This window comes from Leucoraja erinacea, chromosome 4 (genome assembly GCF_028641065.1).
Source record: "Leucoraja erinacea ecotype New England chromosome 4, Leri_hhj_1, whole genome shotgun sequence".
In the NCBI taxonomy this organism is placed as follows: domain Eukaryota; kingdom Metazoa; phylum Chordata; class Chondrichthyes; order Rajiformes; family Rajidae; genus Leucoraja; species Leucoraja erinaceus.
Genome location: NC_073380.1, coordinates 83108722 through 83128164, shown reverse-complemented (window position 1 = coordinate 83128164; position 19443 = coordinate 83108722). Strand labels below are relative to the sequence as shown.

At 41.8% G+C, this 19443-nt stretch overlaps 1 protein-coding gene across 1 annotated transcript in view; it reads left to right on the top strand.

The window, feature by feature from the left end:
* Window positions 1–19443, top strand: part of LOC129696620 (eukaryotic translation initiation factor 3 subunit E) — a 180676-nt gene that overhangs the window by 75689 nt on the left and 85544 nt on the right. The window contains exon 8 of the mRNA XM_055634678.1: window positions 5232–5358. Within this exon, the coding sequence (XP_055490653.1) occupies window positions 5232–5358 (127 nt within the window). The remainder of the gene's footprint in view (window positions 1–5231; window positions 5359–19443) is intronic.

Genomic DNA, 19443 nt, shown 5'->3' with positions numbered 1-19443 from the left:
GTTTGGCAGCATCTTCCCTATAACATGGTACCAGAACTGGGTACTGATTTTGGACGAACAGCCATGATCATGTTGAATGGCGATGCTGGCTCGAAGGGCCAAATGGCCTACTCCTGCACCTATTTTCTAAGGTGTTTTTCTGTCTTGAGTTTGAGACAAGAATTTTGCTAAACTTACAATGGATATTTTTATTTAATTAATATGGTATGTGGTTGATTGATATGGTGAAAACCAAAGATCATAGAGCGGAGCAAGATGGTCCACTCCTGCAAAATCTAATGGACTGACGTGTAGTAAGGAACGGAGCGGGGCTCTATGATCTTTGGTAATTAACGTTGCGGGGGAATAATAGCAATATGAAGATTCCAGTTCCTCTACTTTTGGAGTGTTCCTTATTGTTTTTTTGTGTCTATGGAATTGTTTTGAAACAATAAAATGGGGTTGGTCTTCCTAATAGCCAGAGAGTGAAATGAGATCTGTCTGTAATAGTGAGGGTTATCTAAATGAAGTATTTAACAAACTAAAATTTGTTTTGAGCAAGATTAACAATGGATGTATAACTTGTTCAGCGGTCATACAACTTATTTTATTCAATACACAATAGACAATAGGTGCAGGAGTGGGCCATTCGGCCTTTCGAGCCAGCACTGCCATTCAATGTGATCATGGCTGATCATCCACAATCAGTCCCCCATTCCTGCCTTCTCCCCATATCCCCTGACTCCACTATCTTTAAGAGCCCTATCTAGCTCTCTCTTGAAAGTATCCAGAGAACCGGCCTCCACCGCCCTCTGAGGCAGAGAATTCCACAGACTCACAACTCTGTGAGAAAAAGTATTTCCTCGTCTCCGTTCTAAATGGCTTACCCCTTATTCTTAAACTGCGGCCCCTGATTCTGGACTCCCCCAACATCAGGAACGTTTCCTGCCTCTAGCGTGTCCAAACCCTTAATAATCATATGTTTCAATAAGATCACCGCTCATCCTTCTAAACTCCAGAGTATACAAGCCCAGCCGCTGCATTCTCTTCAGCGACCATACAACGTATTAGATTGTGTAGGAAAGAACTATAGATGCTGGTTTAGATCAAAGGTAGACACAAAATAGAAGAAGGACCTCGATCCGAAACGTAACCCTTTCCTACTCTCCAGTGATGCTGCCTGTCCAGTTGAGTTACTCCTAACTTATTGGATTGATCAATTCTAAATTGCAACCATATACAAGTGTTGAATGAGAATTTTGTATACTTAAATGTAACCATCTTTACAGCTCCAATTTCCGAACATTGCCATTTGGTATGTCCTTTTGCTTTTCGTCAAGGTGCCATAAATTTGACAAGTGATGTGAAAGGGTGAGGGATTAGCTGTTTTAGCCATTGTATTTCTCCCCCTTTCAATAAATTCAGATGGTTGTGTTTATGTTTCTCTGGCAAAATGGGCACTTGGATGAAATATCCTGGCAGTTTCATCAAAGAATATGTTTGTTTAAAACAAAAAAAAACTCTACTGGGGAATTTTGCAGACCATTCTTGTTCTCTTTATCTTATTTCTATGATGTACATGTCATAAAGGCAATTTTATATAAATTATATTTATATATATAAACACATATATTCATTATATATCTTATATCTATATATCTATCTATCTACTAGATCAAGTGCAGACCCTCTGTTACCCCAACGTGCGGTTGGGGGGGGGGGGGGGGGGGGGGAGAGGCGGCAAGCAGCATCACACACTAACTACCCCCCCCCCCCCGCACTCACGCTAATAGAGGGGGGAGGAGAGGGGGAGAGAGAGGGGGGGGGGAGGAGAGAGGGGCGGGGGGAAGAGAGAGGGATTGCAGAGAGGGAATGGGGAATGTTGTAAAAACATTAATATCTCTGTCAATTTTCATCGACGGGAAAAATCCTCGGCACATATGCGGCGGAGGGGGGCTCTCAGCGAGGTGGCCAAAAATGACGGCCGTAGGTGGCGGCATACTCTCGGAAACCGCAGCACAGAAAGCCAAAACCTGACATTACTCAACCATCTACACAGGGATGAAATTGATGGAAGGGTGAAAATGCACTGGCAGAACTGATATGCTCGGGACTCTGGTGGTAGAGGGACAAAGCAATGACCTTGTCTGACTAACTCCATCGTCTTCCTCTTGCTCTTCTACGTCCTGTCGCATTCCGCAATTGTGACGCAAAGAAAGACAGTGCAGTTCTTGTAAAAGTTCACCAGCTCCTCTGATCAAGTCACTAATTGCATGGGGCGCTGCGCTCACTGCGGCTGTTCGTTGCTCCGGTTCCAGTCATGGTTCCTCTTTGTTTAAGGAGGAACTGCAGATGCTGGAAAATCGAAGGTAGACAAAAGTGCTGGAGAAACTCAGCGGGTGCAGCAGCATCTATGGAGCGAAGGAAATAGGCAATGTTTCGGGCCTAAACTCTTCTTCAGACTGATGTTGGGGGGGTTGGGGGTGGGGGTGGGGAGAAGAAAGGAAAAAGGAAGAGAAGGAGCCCGGGGGCTGAGGGAGAGCTGAGAAAGGGAGGAGACAGCAAGGGCTACCGGAAATTGGAGAATTCAATGTTTATGCCACTAGGGTGCAGACTGCCCAAGCGGAATATGAGGGGCTGTTCCTCCAATTTGCGGTGGTGCTCACTCTGGCCATGGAGGAGACCCAGGACAGAGAGGTTGGATTCGGAATGGGAGGGGGAGTTGAAGTGCTGAGCCACCGGGAGATCAGGTTGGTTAATGCGGACCGAGCGGAGGTGTTCGGCGAAACGATCGCCAAGCCTACGCTTAGTCTCACCGATGTAGATCAGCTGAAGATGGCTGCACGTCGCCGAGACACGAGGTTGGCAAACGGCGAGCCGCCGTTTGGTTTGCTCTGGAATGTTCTGGAACATTTCACAAATGAAATTAGAAGTGCCATACATGGATACAGATTGTGCCACTACACACACGCACATGCACACACCCACACACTGAATTTTAAGTTTTGTTAATTCACTCTCCAGCTATCAGGGGGGCGCACTATCCTAGCTATTAACCTTCCCAATGCTTGAGAATTTGACTGCATGTATGAACTATATGTTGGGATGATTTGGAAGATTGATGTAAAATATTCTTGCATAATTCTGTCCAGTCAAATCCTGGACCTCCCAGATAGTACGAATAAAGAACAAATTAATTTGAGCAATAAAGGGCACACAAATCGATAAATGTAATTTACCCAGGAAAATGGACAGCTTCTTCCTTGGATTCTTTTTAATTGACTGAGCTATGGTCCACAAAATTATCTGGAAATATCATTGACCAAAGTCTAAGTCTTCTGAATGGAATAATAATAAGGTAATTTTTGATAGAAAAGGAAATGATAAAACTCAGGGACAAACTTACTTGGATAAACGTGAGGCAGAAGCAAACTGACGGCAGTTTGAGAGCATTGGTTAAACTTGACGCAAGATCTTGTAAGTTATGCTAGAGCTATGCAAATTCTGCCATGGAATGCATTATGAATCGGTTATTACATTACCAATTGTACTTCATTCCTGGAACTTCGGAAAGAAATGTTCACAAAGAAAAATCTTACAGATTCTGAGAAATCTGAATCAAGAACAAGTACTGGAAATACTGAAGTTAAGAAGAAATGGTTTAGGCAGGAGAAGGGATGGCAACCACATTGAAAATAATTCTCAAAAGATCCAAAAATTAGGTGAGATTTTCTGACCGACGATCTTGAAAGTTGCGCTTGTAAAGATAATTGAAGCAGTTACAGTGCTTGCAGTGGAGAGTTTGTATAATAATTGAAAATAAAACATTAGCAAGGTGCTAAGAAAGTGTAAGATAAACAGGGGTAACAGGAAAGCTCTAACAACGTATTGGGATAGTAATGTTAAGTGAAATGGGCTCCTTTTATGTACTATCATTTCAAAGTTCACCTCTTAGTGGGCAGAGCTGTTCAGTAAGAAGTTCATGCAGCTCATATCGATCAAAGATTGCTTTGGATTGAGGATATTTTGGGTTTTTTCCGGTTGTATTCATTTAAAGGACAATGCGCTATGAGCATTGTGTAGCCATTATAGAAACATGGATTGGTGTAAAGCCCATAGTAATTAAATGTCATGGCTATAAGGTCTCCTTTGTCCTGGATTTCTGGTGCATCAATGAGAAGACATTTTCTCACTATCTGACTGTTGTACCATAATAATAATTACTTTATACTTGAGTTTGGAAAGGCTGCAGTAACTAATAAGGGTAATTGGTGAGGTTTATGATTGTTGAGAGATGGTGAAAAGATTGACGTAAAGTTTCAGATGTGGTCGAGGTAAAATGTAATAATACCAGTTGTCATGAAATTCTGCAATTAAAAAAAGAAAGAAAATAAGTGGTTTTGGTATCCTTGTGGTCAGCAGAACATTATGGGCATTATCTAAAATTGGATGTTGTGTTTATAAGTATTTTCCGCTAAGACACCGTAACATTGACTACATGACACTGTAACTCACAGCTCTAGGCTAAATTTTAAAAGCCGAAAATTGGACTTTAAAATTACTTGGGGCCAGATGCAGATTGTAGAAGGTATTACGCTGCTAGTTCCAAACATGCTATTATTTGTACAGTTATGAATATCACTGAACATGGTTGTCACAAATCTCTAAAATTTGCACATTGCTTCAGCTTCTTCCCAAGCTGCTGATTTTAAAATACACATAGTCAGAGAAAGAGAGGCTAATAGCTAAAGCATTATTTTTGGATTAAGGACAGTTAATCGGGAAGTTTGAAAAAATTCAGGAACAAATTGGACCCATTTCATGCAACTGCGTTATCGAAATTAGCATGTTAATGCCATTTGTAGCAAATTTATTCTGTGGTCCAGCTCAACTGATTTTGCCATGATGTGTATTTTAGTTTCTCGGAGCATTTTATTTTGGGTTTTATTCTTATTGAGACGGCTGCTGCTCTCGTTCACTATATCCTCCCTCGCTCAAAAGAACAGAGGAGATTGAAGCAACCACTCAATATAGCCGTGTGGTATGAAGCTTTACCAAATCTTGAGTTTCATGAATAACATTTCTACTTTACATGACAAGCAAGTCTGAATATCATAAGGAATGGAACATGCGTTAAGGGTGCTTTGAACTATAGTGTTTGGCATATCACCATATCTGTTTCTTGCCATGTTTATGTGCTTACAGGTCCCTGTCTTTTATGCTGACATATCTTTTGTCTCTTTATTATTTAGATATCTAAATGCCATTCAAACTATGTGTCCACACATTCTTCGTTACCTGACCACCGCAGTGATCACCAACAAGGATGTCCGAAAACGTAGACAGGTCTTGAAAGATTTAGTGAAGGTCATCCAACAAGTGAGTACTCATTTATTCATTTGCATATTCCTCGAAAGGATTTCCTTTTTTTCCACACCCTATATCGGGAAGCATCTTACTTTATCCTCAAGTTAGACACAAAATGCTGCGGGACAGGCAGCATCTCTGAAGTGAAGGAATGGGTGGCGTTTAGGATCAAGACCCTTCTTCAGACTGAGAGTCAGGGGAGATGGAAATTCAAGAAATGGAAGGAAAAGGTGTGAAATGACTGATGAAAGCAGATGATATCAAGGAAATGTAGAATGGTTCATTGTTGGCTGAGGGGAAGGTGACAATGAGGCATAGAAATAGTAAAACTATTCTGGAGGACAGTGAAACCAGTCAAAGAACTAGGGTGGGGGGGAGGTTGTGGACAGAATGGAGAGAGAGGGAAAGCAAGTTAAAGAAGTTAGATAAATCAATATTCATACCACTGGGTTGTAAGTTGCCAAAACAAGATATGAGGTACTGTTCCTCCAATTTGCGTTTGGCTTCACTCTTAACAGTTGAGGAGGCCCAGGAAAGAAAGGTCAGTATGAGAATGGGAGAGGTTTTTAAAGTGTTTGGCAACCGAGATATGGCGTAGGCCGAGGCAGACTGACCTGATCTGTCGGACAGATGTTTGGGGATTTTTTTTTTTTATAGAAAGATTTCTTCTGTCATCAGCTGTGGCGGTCTTCCTTGGCCTGCCAGTCCCTTTGAGATTAGTAAACTCATCAGTGCCCTCTTTCTTCTCAATGTTGTTCCAAACAGTTGATTTTGGTAAGCCTAAGGTTTGGCTGATGTCTCTAACAGTTTAAATCTAACAGTACAACAAGTAGCCCGTATTTATTTTGGTCTTCCTCCACTTATCCACTTGCTTCCATCTCCCAACTCCAACATTTCCCATCCCCTATCTAGCTCCAACTACCTGTCATCCTTCACCTACTGTCAGTCAAATAATTATCTACTAGCTTAATCGTTTTACTCTTTTTTTGATACTGACTCTTTTCAAGCACAGACCCGATGCGGATCTTTGACTCAGAATGTAAGCAATTCCTTTCCCACTGAATTTCTCCAGCATATTGTTGCTCTTGAATGTAGTAATTATTAGACTAAGTGAGACCTGTTGGGTCCCAGCATCACAGGGGAGGGCTGGTCACCAACGCAATATTCCACCTCTCCACCAATTCCAATGTTGCTCGCCAGTGGGGGAGGGGCTGTCTGTTGCGCTAGTATGGGTGTTGCGGGCCGAAGGTACTGGTCTCCAGAGGGCTAGTATAGACATTGTGTGCCGAATGGATTCTTGGGCTGGCATCCAAGTGTTGCAACGATTTTTTTAAAAGCCAAGCCAAGGCAAACAATTGGGATGCAGCCACCTGACAACCAAAATTCATTTTGTGAACACAAACATTTTAAAAAGGTGAGGCAAACACTTGGGCAGCAGCCACACCTGACAACCAAAATTCATTTTGTGAACACAAACTTGTGAACACAAACTTGTTAAAAAGGCGAGGCAAACAATTGCGCTGCAGCCACGTGACAACCAAAATCCATTTTGTGAACACAAACTTTTTAAAAAGGCAAGGCAAACAATTGGGCTGCAGCCACTTTACAGCCGCAGCTCAGAGAGCCGTGACCCTCTCGCTTCCTGAGTCTGGCAGAGACTGAGTGAGGCATTACACTTCCGGGTTTTATATTCCCTCCCCCTGCCACCAGCGGGGGCAGCAGAGAGAATGGGGATTTAAAAAAACCCATTAATATCTCTCTGATTTTTCATCGATAAGAAAAATCCTCTGGTCCAGGAAGGCGGAGGGGGTCTCTGAGTGAGGTGGCCAAAAATGACGGCCGTAGGTAGCGGTGTTCTCTCGGATATCTCACCAAAGTGGGCTAAAAGCGGTCAAGATCAGACTTTTAGTAATATAGAAGATATCCGATTGCTTCTTCTGATACCATTCTGGATATCATTCACTCACTATATATTAAAAAAGTCCCTCAAATGTGCTTTAAAACTTCTTTCTCTCACCTCTGGTTTTTGATAACCCCACTACAGGAAAAAGATTCTGAATATATTTCATATCTATATTATCTTTGAAATTAATATTTCATATAATAATGATATTTCTAAGCATGAATAAAAAAAGCTGCAGGTATATTGCCATAGTCTTCTTCCTATGGCTCTGAAGCCATTAGGCCGTTATTTCATATTTATATATGAAATAGCTGTAGTCCCAACACCGAGCCTTGTGTTACCCCACTAGTCACTGCCTGCCAATCTGAAAGGGACCCGTTGCGCCCCACCCAAGGTTTCTCTGAGGTTCCCGGAGGTTTTGGTCCCTCTCCCTAATGGTCGAAAGTGGTTTCCGCGTAATCGAGGCTTCTTCTATGTTCCTGAGATTATTTCAACAAATTCAAAACCAGCCTCAACTAAAAATAGGTTGCCGTTTGATCGAAGCTAGGTAGAGTGGGGTTGCTATTTACTTACAGGCAGTCGAAGGCCAGCTCCTTCGCTGACCCGGCCATTTTGATTGGCTCATTGGAGTTTCAGCAAAGATCCTGTAGGATCTTTGGTTTTCAGGACCTAGAAGATCCGCCGGAAGGTAAAACGCCCGCTAACTTTATTAAACTTTAAACTGTCTCCCCCCCTTTCTCTCCCCCTTCTCTCCCCTTCTCTCTCCCCTCCCCCCTTCTCTCCCCCTTCTCTCTCCCCTTCTCTCTCCCCTTCTCTGTCCTTCTCTCCCCTCCCTCCCACGCTCTCTAAAGGACTTACCATGCTCTGTGGCAGCCGTTTACCTTCTTCTTCATCGCGCAGACAGTGCTCCTCCGCTGCCCCTGGCCCCCACCTTCACGATGTGTTTGTGTGTGTTTACCTCGAGTTCCCTTATCAAATCCAGAATTGCCTTCTCCCTGATAGGCTCCAGTACAAGCTGCTCTAAGAATCCATCACGGAAGCACTCCACAAACTCCCTTTCTTGGGGTCCAGCACCAACCTGATTTTCCCAGTCTACCTGCATGTTGAAATCTCCCATAACAACCATACCATTTCCTTTGCGACGTGCCAATTTTAACTCTTGATTCAACTTGCACCCTATATCCAGGCTACTGTTTGGGGTCCTGTAGATAACTCCCATTGGGGTCTTTTTACCCATACAATTCCTCATTTCTATCTATACTGACTGCATCTCCTGATTCTATGTCACCCCTCCCAATGGACTGCATTTAATTCCTCACCAACAGAGCTACCCTACCCCCTCTGCCCACCTGCCTTTTTGATAGGACTTGAATATTCAGTTCCCAGCCCTGGTCCTCTTGCAGCTATGTCTCTGTAATTCCCACAACATCATACTTGCCAATTTCCAATTGAGCCTCAAGCTCATCCACTTTATTTCTCATACTTTGTGCATTCATATATAATTCTTTTAATCCATTATTCCCTTCACCTTTCAGATCGATTCCTATTTCACTTGCCCATACTCTCCTATCCCTTCCTGAGCTTTCTGCCCCGTTAAAGATCATAAATCTTTGGTTTAAACCCACCCGTTTGGTTTAAAGTCCCCCTCCTGTTAAGGTGCAACCCGTCCTTTTTGTACCATTCAACCTTCCCACAAAACAGATCCCAGCGGTCTGTAAGGTTCTAAATCCCTGCTTCCGACACCAGCTCCTCAGCCACACGTTCAGATCCCCTATCTCCCTGTTTTTGCCCTCACCAGCACGAGGAACTGGAAGCAAACCGGAGATAACATCTCTCGAGGTCCTGCTTTTCAGACCTTCCGAGTTCTCTGAAGTCACGCTGCAGAATGTCTTTCCTCTTCTTCCTGACATCATTTGTGGCGACATGCACTACTACTTCCGGCTGCTCACCTTCACCTTTGAAGATGCCCTGCAATCGGTCCATGACGTCCTGGATCCTGGCACCAGGGAGTCACCAGGCTACAAGCACCCGACTCGTGCAAAAATTTGTGGCGAATTCAGGCTCACATGGTTTTTAGGTACAGCTTGTTCCGGTTGCCTAGCAACGAGCAGCTTCACGTGAGGGTCGAGAGCTGAGATTCAAGCTCTGAGGCCAAAGGGCATAACGGGCTTATCTGTACAAGGGGAGGTTGAGGAGATTTTTATTAAACGAGGCACAAGCTTGGTGTCTCTTGTCCTTTACTTTCGGTCGTGAGATTTAATGGATTCTACATATTCTTTCCTAACCAATCCTCTAGATCTTCTTTTAGTGATCCTTTGTATTCAGTCTTAAATGCTTTTAATGCTGTTAATTGCAATACCGTAGGGTTATGCTTACCATATTGAGTGATTTTGTTTATTTCCTCATTGACAAACTTAAATTATAAAGGGCTGTAAAAAGAGCCTGTTTGTTAAGGGGCTGTCCCACTTGGGCAACCTAATCCGTGAGTTCTGGCGAGTTTACCCTCGACTCGTACTCGCAGCATGGGCGACACGAGGTCGTAGGAGGTCTTTGTAACTCTCCTTCATGCTCGAGAGTAGTCCCCCGCGTACTCGAGGCCTCAGCTAGGTCGCGGCGTATTTTTCAACATGATGAAAAATGCCCACGAGTAAAATAAGGTCGCCATGGAAAAAAAATCGATACTTTTTTTACTCGTAGGTTTAATCGTAGTAGGCCGTAGTAGGTCGGCATGTTAGTCGTAGGCAATCGAGGGTAGTCAAAGGTAGTCGTAGATAGTCTTCATTATGGTCAAAGGGAGGTCGAAGGAGATCGAAGGAGGTCGTCTTCACTCTCCACTATTTCGGTGTCCAATTTTCCCAAAGTTAGTTGTAGCTAGTCGAAGCTAGTCTTCAACATAATCGAAGGAGGTCTTCAACATGACATTTTTTCAAACTCTTCTAAACTCTTCTAAACTCGCCAATTAGGTCGCCCAAGTGGGACAGCCCCTTTACTTGGGTGCAGCCTAGTATTGTCTCTGCTCCCATGACCCCCCACAGGCAGCTCATTTCAGATATGCCCCGCCATCTGTATGTAAAAACCTGCCCCTCAGACCTTCTTTAAATTGCTCACTTTAATCTTGTGCCCCCTACTGCCTTGCATAAACAATTGACCATATATATTCTATATATGCCTCTCTTAATTTTATAAACCTCTGTTACATTATCCGTCGGCCTCCTAGGTTCCAATGACAATAAACCCAGTATATCCAATCTGTCCCTGTATAAACAGCCCTCTGTGTCAGACAACATCCTCCTGAATCCCTTCAGTGCTCTCTTTTGCTAGCATATCCTTCCTAGAGTATGGCAACCAGAACTGTAGATGAGAATCCATTGCTACCTGATGAATCATTTGTGTTACATGGCATCCCAACATATGTACTTTGCTTATAAAGGCAAGAATGCCCAATACCTTTTTCACTATTCTATCCATCTACATTGCTTCTTTCAGGGAGTAATGGACTTGCACCACAAGATCTCTCAGTACATGAAGCTGTATATGAGATGAATTTTAAAGAAAGGTTTTGAGCAACATAAAGAGCTGAGCTTGTCTGAATGTGTTATCTTTAACAGTGAGAAAGGAAGGGAAAGAGAGAAAATCAGATGCCAAACTCACTGGAACTGTAGAAAGTCCATTGCCACTACAAACACATACAGATATGTAAAGCTAAATATAGGGCAAGAGTGGAAGGATTAAAAATCTTAGGGCTATTTTAAGTCTTGTATAAAACAGCACAATCCCGAAAATCCACAAATATACAGATTTGAATGGGTTGCATTGGCCAGTGAGAAAATAAATGCCTGTTTTGTTTTCTGCAACATGCTGCAATAAGGAAATAATGTACATATATAATAAGATTAAAATACAGTAGATGTAACTTGAAGACTCTTGATGAAAAAGTTATAGTTGCATTCCTCTTTATGTATGTCTGCCTGAAATATTTGGAACAGAGCAAAGTGCAGATTTTTGAATTTAAGAACATTTTGTTCGCATCAAGATGTCCTGCTGAGAAATAAATTTCAAGCCTCTTTGGAATTTCAAAATAGGTAGTAGGTGCTTTAAGAATATTAAGGAATATCCGTAAAAATGCTGAAAGATTTTGATTTATTCTGTAAAGATAGATGGTCCAAATTGAATTTGTTATGAAAAGGAATACGCCGTTGTGAAATAGATGTAAAACATGATAAAACTTCTTCCGAATGTGCAATATGGAGATTTATGACTTTGTATTTTGACATTCCAGTCATTTGCAGAGCTTCGTGCAGCTCCTGTAAGTATGGAATAAGAGCAGTTATTGCAAATGTAGAACGCTTGTACCCAATATGCCAATCCATTAGGACGCCCTATTTTCAGCATTTGATGTTGAAATACTTTTTTTAAATTTGTATAGTTTTGTTATTTCTATCTAAGATTGATGGAATTTCTCCAAAGTCATCTCGACCTATCCACCTGATTCACCTTCTTTTGCGTATCTGTTACATAACTGCTTTAGTAATCTTTGTTTTGTCGCCAAAGTCAGCTTTTGATCTGTGGTAAAAGAGGCTCTAGAAGGTATTCCATGCAATAGCATATCTTTTTTTTGACACACGCCGTGGTCAACAATATAGCATATCAAACAATGTCCCCGTTTCTCATTCCTATTAATGTTGTGATTATGTATCAAGGAGAACATCTTGTATAAAATTATCACCCTGCCTCCTTTTCCAGAGATCATGGCCTCACTGAATCTATTTTAAAATTACCAGAGGAAATGCTTTTAATTCCAGCTGTTTCACACCTGCATGAAGTAATGTAAAGCATCTTTGTTTTCTTTTGCATTTTTACAATCAGACAACTCGTTGAGTATTACTGTAGGGAATAGACTGGCTTTATACAGCAATGTAGACCAAGCATATAAAACAAAGAACTGCAGTTGCTGGTTAATACACAAAAGGACACAAAGTGAAGTAGTAATTCAGCAGGTTAGGCAGCATCTCTGTACTCTGATGAAGGATCTCGACCCAAAACGTTACCTATCCATGTTCTCCAGAGATGCTGCCTGTCCTGCTGAGTTACTCCAGCACTTTGTGTCCTTTAAGGTAGACCAATCATCCCTCTAACTAGTATTGGAGACACAACAGAATACAGGTGTTGGAATCTGGAGAAACAAACAATCTGCTGGAGGAACTCAGCAAGTTACGTTGCATGTGAGGGAGGGAGGAAATGTTGACATTTCGGGTCTGAAACCGGCTATTCCTTCCCTGCGCAGATGCTGCTCGATCCGCTGAGTTCCTCCAGCAGTTTGTTTATTGCTTGTATTGTTATCCCTGAGTTTCTGTAAATATAGAATATTAACTCATTCTTTTGACAACAGTCAGCGGATAGAACAACTGTAAGAGACCCAACTGTTGGCGGACAACCATGACATCAGTTTTGCACCTCCGTCTGATGATTAAGGTCCTATCCAGCTGAGAGGCAAGAATACAGGAAAGCTTCTCAAGAATTATGATGAGCTCAGTGCATGCTCGATGGAGCACTTCTTAACCAAGACTCCTCAATGCATGTATCCTTGATTTCATCTCTTTCCGCCTTAACCTTGTTACAACAACAGCTCAGCAATTGATTAGAAAGGCCATCCATATGTTGTAACATGGACTAGAACCGGCAAAATCGCTGCTGAAGTAATAAAGTATGGCAGAGAACAGCTTCTGGCAGAAATGCATGACCGTATCTCCCACATCTGGGAATAGAGAACATGCCAGAGAACTTCAAAGACACAGTAATCAACAAAGGAGGCAAGTCCAGTTGAAATAATGATGGAGTCTGCCTGCTGTCTGCCATGGCGAAATTATTAAACGGATTCTTAACTGCTTCTTCTCAGCAGCTAAAGTTTCAGGGTCAAGAAGAGGATTTTGCCTGTGAAGAAGCGACAAGGGCATAATGTTCACTTCTCAGTATGTGCAAAGAGCAACATCAATCACCAAACTTACCTTTCCTTGTCCTCACACAAGTCTCTATTGACCAGGAGCAATTATGAAGGATCCTTCTCCAGTTGAGGTGCCCACAAAAATTTGTCACCATTTTGATTTGGATATTTGGTCAGCTATGTGAATAGGAAAGGTTTGGAAAGATATGGACCTGATGCCAGCAGGAACCTTTGTAGATGGGGCATTCTGGTTAGCATGGGCATTGGGCTGAAGGGCCTGTTTCCATGCTGTATGACTATCTTGCACTATTCAAGTTGGTCAAATTCAAAGCACTCTAACCTTCTGCAGCTCTGCAAATTTTAGCGTGTTGTAATATAACACTCCATGTTATGCATCACACACAATATGACTGGATGGGAGATATGAACAAAGCTTGGTCGCAGAAGTAGGAATTAAAGATTGTTTTAAAGGAAGATGAGGAGGTTTGGAAGGTTAATCCAGAGGATAGTGTCTCAGCTGTCAATGGAAAGAAATAAGGGACATGCAAGGAGTCAAAATTAAAATTACCTGAGGTTTCCAAGAGATTGATAATGGTAGGAAATTAGGTATTTAATCTCAAGAATGTGATTAAAAAACTAGAGATATGGCTTGTGGAAGAGCCAGTGTAGGTCAGTGAACATTGTGTGATGGACAATTGAAATATAAGCAGCGATGTTTTTGGGCAAGTGAAGTTTGAGGAGATTAGAAAATTAATCAAATGGATTGATGTGATACGGAATAGCAAGAGTCCATTATACCAGTGTAAATATGTGTAGAGAACTTTCTGGAATGAAACCACAGAAAACTAAGTCCAAGGCTGCTCAACACTGACCTGTTGATTTGTACCTCTTTGTTATTGAGTTGTGATGAGAAAATCGTGGAAATCTTTTATTTTTATTGAAAGACGTCAGAGGTTTGATTATCAGTCAACAATTATAAAAATGAAAGAAGTTGAAGGGCCAGTTTGTAAACTGCATTAATAATTGCACACCCAGAACTCAGACTTTCAATTAATTTAAAAATCTGCTTTGAATCCTGGTGACATTGCTTCATTACGTGCCGATCAAGCTTTATTTTATGTGTAGATTGTGTATCAGATATGGTGAAAGGGTTAGAAAACAATCCTGTCTGTGTTAGTCAATCTGTTCTGCAGCAACTGAAGTATTAAATTATTTGGGTAATATTACAAGAAATAATGTGTCCTCATTACATCACTCGTGTTATAGTGCTGATCTCCTGTAACATTACACTTCTGTCCTTCAACTTCATCTGATGCAATGTTTCTCAGCTGTTTATTAGACTAACCTCCCATTGTTTGACCAACTTAATACTTGGCTTAATTCCTTTGTGTTTAAAATATTAGACCAGGATAATTTGGCATTGGCAGACGGCATGTTGATGCAAGGACCCAAGCTCTTTGTGTTGACAGTGTCTGCAACATTTGTCGCCCTTTCATTCCGATTGTTGTTTATTTACTTGTGCAAATTTCATCAATTCAAGGACTGGTATTTTGACCAGACAGATTTCATTAAAAGGCGTTAATATTTTAAGGAAAACGTTTGCATTGTCCATTTTGAGAGATTGGAAAACAGACCAAGGAATAAATCTCAACCATTGTGTTTTGTATTGCCACCTGCAGCTGGGTCAGAGTTCATAATCAATACTGTTCTCTAGTACTGCCTCTCACGTTGGGCCTAGCAACAATGACTGAAACTATCAAATCTGTTAGAATTTTTTCTTCTGTTTTTAACCATACAAAACGGGAGGGCTAGTTACCATGTTGTCACTGGGCAAATGTTGTGGCACCAAATTCAACTGGTGGAGTGGCTGAATGGATGGGTTTGGGTGCCCTATGCACAGTCAGCTTTTACCTTCCATTATCCCCCCTCCAGAAGCCTGACGACTGGGTTCTGATAGTCAACATGCATCCAAGCTTCTAAATGTTCTAATTTATTTCTGAATGGACATAGCTGTCAAGGCTTTTTTTTAATTGCTTTCAAGGAGGTAGTGAACTGTCGTCTTAATCACTGCAGTCCTTTGCACGTTGTGCTGTTAGGAAATAGGTTCAGGATTTAGAATCAGCAGCAATGAAAGAACAACAGGTTATTTCTAGGTCAGGGTGATGTGCATGATGATGGGGAATGTGCAAGTAGTGGTGTTTTTTTTACATACCTCAAACTCTTGCCTCCTTAGTAGATGTTCTGGGTTTGGGAGGTGCCTTCAGAATATTCATGTTTTTAATTGCATGTTATAAAACCTGCACTCTGCAATGGTGGTGTTGGGGGAAATTAGTTTTGTTTATTGTCGAATGGTGTATGTGGTACCAATCAGATGGCCTGCTTTGTGCTGGATGGTGTCAAGCTTCTTGAGTATACATGTCCCTGCATACTAGACAGAAACTGTGTTGTACTTTTTTTTTGAAAGTTTAACTTTCCTTTGTCATATTATGATTTATTTTTGCCCTATAGGAAAGTAAAAAAAAAAATTGTACTCCACAGCAAGCTACATCTTCAACACAGTAGAACTTGAAGTTTAATTAAATTGGTGTTGGGGGTTTGGCTGGTTTCCTTTGACGATTATATATTCATGCTTGTGTACACTTGTATACTCAGTTTTCTAATCTTTAAAGTGCACTTAGAAGAAAGTACAGTGCTCAACAATCATCTGACTTATTGTATTGTAAAATGTGAACCATGATCTCATTCTCTGCAGTAAGTATTGATGGAAATCTAATCCTTTGGGGCCTGTTAAACATCGAAGAGTGTTACTTGGTCCATCTGACTCTGCTGCCAGTTATGATTTGGCACGTAAATCGTTGTTCAGATTTGTTTGTATTTCCAGCCTCTTTTCAGCTAACTGTTGCCCATCCTGCTACATGAAGGCCGAGTGTGCCCTTACTTTTGGACCTGCAATTGTTGTGGGCTGTAGCCTTTCAGTGGTAGAAGTAGATATGGTTCGAGCTTTAAAAGGAACATGATAGATACTCAAAGGGCAATCATTTGCAAGTATATAGAAACATAGAAAATAAGTGCAGGAGTAGGCCCTTCAAGCCCGCATCGACATTCAATATGATCATGGCTGATCATCCAAAATCAATATCCCGTTCGGCTTTTTCCTCATATCTCTTGATTTCCTTAGCTCTAAGAGCTAAATCTAACTCTCTCTTGAAAACAAGTAACTCGAGTAACTTTCCAACTACAGATGTTAAGCTCACTGGCCTATAATTCCCAGCATGTTTCCTGCAGCCCTTCTTGAATAGAGGCACAACATTAGCCGCCTTACAGTCTTCCGGTAGCTCACCTGTATTTAAAGACGACTCGCAAATTTCAACTAAGGCTCCTGCAATTTCCTCTCTAGTTTCCCCACAATCCCCTCGGATATAACTGATCAGACCTTGGGGATTTGTCTATCTTCATAAACAATAGTACCTCTAGCACCTCTTCGACCGTAACACTGACCGCTCTCAAGCCACTTCCATTGACTGCCCCAAGTTCCTCTGTCTTCCTGTCTTTCTCCTTGGTAAATACAGAGGAGAAATACTCATTGAGGACCTTGCCCATGTCCTGCAGCTCCACACAGAGTTAACCACTTTGATTCCCGTGTTATAAATTTAAAAAAAGGTAGAAATACTCATTGTTGGGAGGAAAAAAAACTAGAATTAAAGGTTAATGAACAGGTGGAGGTACAAAAGACTGCTTTGCAGTACATCTTCGTTCAGTCTGCAAGGATGACCATGTGCTTCCAGTTGAATGTCGCTTAAATTCTCCATTCACTCCCTCTCTGAATTTGAGCTCCGACACTGTTCTCACACAAGTCGGGGAACAGATTGTCATCTCATTTCCAGGCACATTACAACGCATAGAACGGCAAGCCTTTAACCAGACATTCCAGTTTGTAGCTATCATAAAAGATTACCAATCTGAAAGGTTAACTGAATTTATTTTCTCTCCTGAGATGTTAGTTGGCCTACAAATAATCGGTGTATCAGAATTTACCAGTTTTCTTTTTCCCTCTCCTCTATTCTCAATCATCTACTATTTACATTGCATCAGACAGATCAGCTGTGATTAATAAGCTTTCACTGCAGCGTCTCAGGCATATTCACCACCACGTGTCATTTTTGTCTTCCTCGGACTTCTCCCTTCTGAACATGCTCCCTTTGTTCTTTGCATCCCTCCATTTTTCCTGCAATTTAAAACACAAACCATCAAATTGGCCAAATACGAATATTTATTTTCACATGAGTTTTCACAGCCAGCTACTAGTGAGTGTTATCAACTCACTCAGAGGGTGGTGGGGCTGTGGAATGTTATTATTGTACCTGATTCAACTACTTTCTCTGGCAATTCATTCCTGATCCCCACCACCCTCTGAGTGAAAGTTGATAACTCTCACTAGTAGGAGGCTGTAAAAATTCATATGTGAATATCAATATTTGTGTTTGGCCAATTTAATGGACTGTGTTTTCGTTTTCTGCAATACCTGGGAAGCTCCTTTATAAAATCTGTTTATCAGAATACTTACTTTCAAACATGGTCAGTGTAAGACTGCTCCTTGACTGCCTGTATGGAGCACATGGCAGTGATTCCTGGGTGTGGCTGGCAAACACCTTTAATAGAGGAGGATAAATAATTTGCTGTTGCAAACTCTTAACTGTCTTAAGTACACCGAGGATGTGAGCCATCTGAAACCCATATGAATACTGATGAATATTGATAGTTTAGGAGGATATTTTTAAACAGTTAGCACAGTCCGCACTATTCTGAAACTTCATGATATGTGAAAAGAAAGAGATTAGTTAAAACAAATGTAGGTCCCTTGCAGTCAGAAACAGGTGAGTTGATCATGGGGAACAAGGATATGGCGGACCAATTGAATAACTACTTTGGTTCCGTCTTCGCTAAGGAAGACATAAATAATTTGCCGGAAATAGCAGGGGACCGCGGGTCAAAGGAGTTGGAGGAATTGAGTGAAATCCAGGTTAGCCGGGAAGTGTTGTTGGGTAAATTGAATGGATTAAAGGCCGATAAATCCCCAGGGCCAGATAGGCTGCATCCCAGAGTACTTAAGGAAGTAGCTCCAGAAATAGTGGATGCATTAGTAATAATCTTTCAAAACTCTTTAGATTCTGGAGTAGTTCCTGAAGATTGGCGGGTAGCAAACGTAACCCCACTTTTTAAGAAGGGAGGGAGAAAGAAAATGGGGAATTACAGACCAGTTAGTCTAACATCGGTAGTGGGGAAACTGCTAGAGTCAGTTCTTAAAGATGGGATAGCAGCACATTTGGAAAGTGGTGAAATCATTGGACAAAGTCAGCATGGATTTACGAAAGGTAAATCATGTCTGACGAATCGTATAGAATTTTTCGAGGATGTAACTAGTAGCGTGGATAGGGGAGAACCAGTGGATGTGGTGTATCTGGACTTCCAGAAGGCTTTCGACAAGGTCCCACATAAGAGATTAGTATACAAACTTAAAGCACAAGGCATTGGGGGTTCATTATTGATGTGGATAGAGAACTGGCTGGCAAACAGGAAGCAAAGAGTAGGAGTAAACGGGTCCTTTTCACAATGGCAGGCAGTGACTAGTGGGGTACCGCAAGGCTCAGTGCTGGGACCCCAGCTATTTACAATATATATTAATGATCTGGATGAGGGAATTGAAGGCAATATCTCCAAGTTTGCGGATGACACTAAGCTGGGGGACAGTGTTAGCTGTCAGGAGGATGCTAGGAGACTGCAAGGTGACTTGGATAGGCTGGGTGAGTGGGCAAATGTTTGGCAGATGCAGTATAATGTGGATAAATGTGAGGTTATCCATTTTGGTGGCAAAAACGGGAAAGCAGACTATTATCTAAATGGTGGCCGATTGGGAAAGGGGGAGATGCAGTGAGACCTGGGTGTCATGGTACACCAGTCATTGAAGGTAGGCATGCAGGTGCAGCAGGCAGTAAAGAAAGCGAATGGTATGTTAGCTTTCATTGCAAAAGGATTTGAGTATAGGAGCAGGGAGGTTCTACTGCAGTTGTACAGGGTCTTGGTGAGACCACACCTGGAGTATTGCGTACAGTTTTGGTCTCCAAATCTGAGGAAGGACATTATTGCCATAGAGGGAGTGCAGAGACGGTTCACCAGACTGATTCCTGGGATGTCAGGACTGTCTTATGAAGAAAGACTGGATAGACTTGGTTTATACTCTCTAGAATTTAGGAGA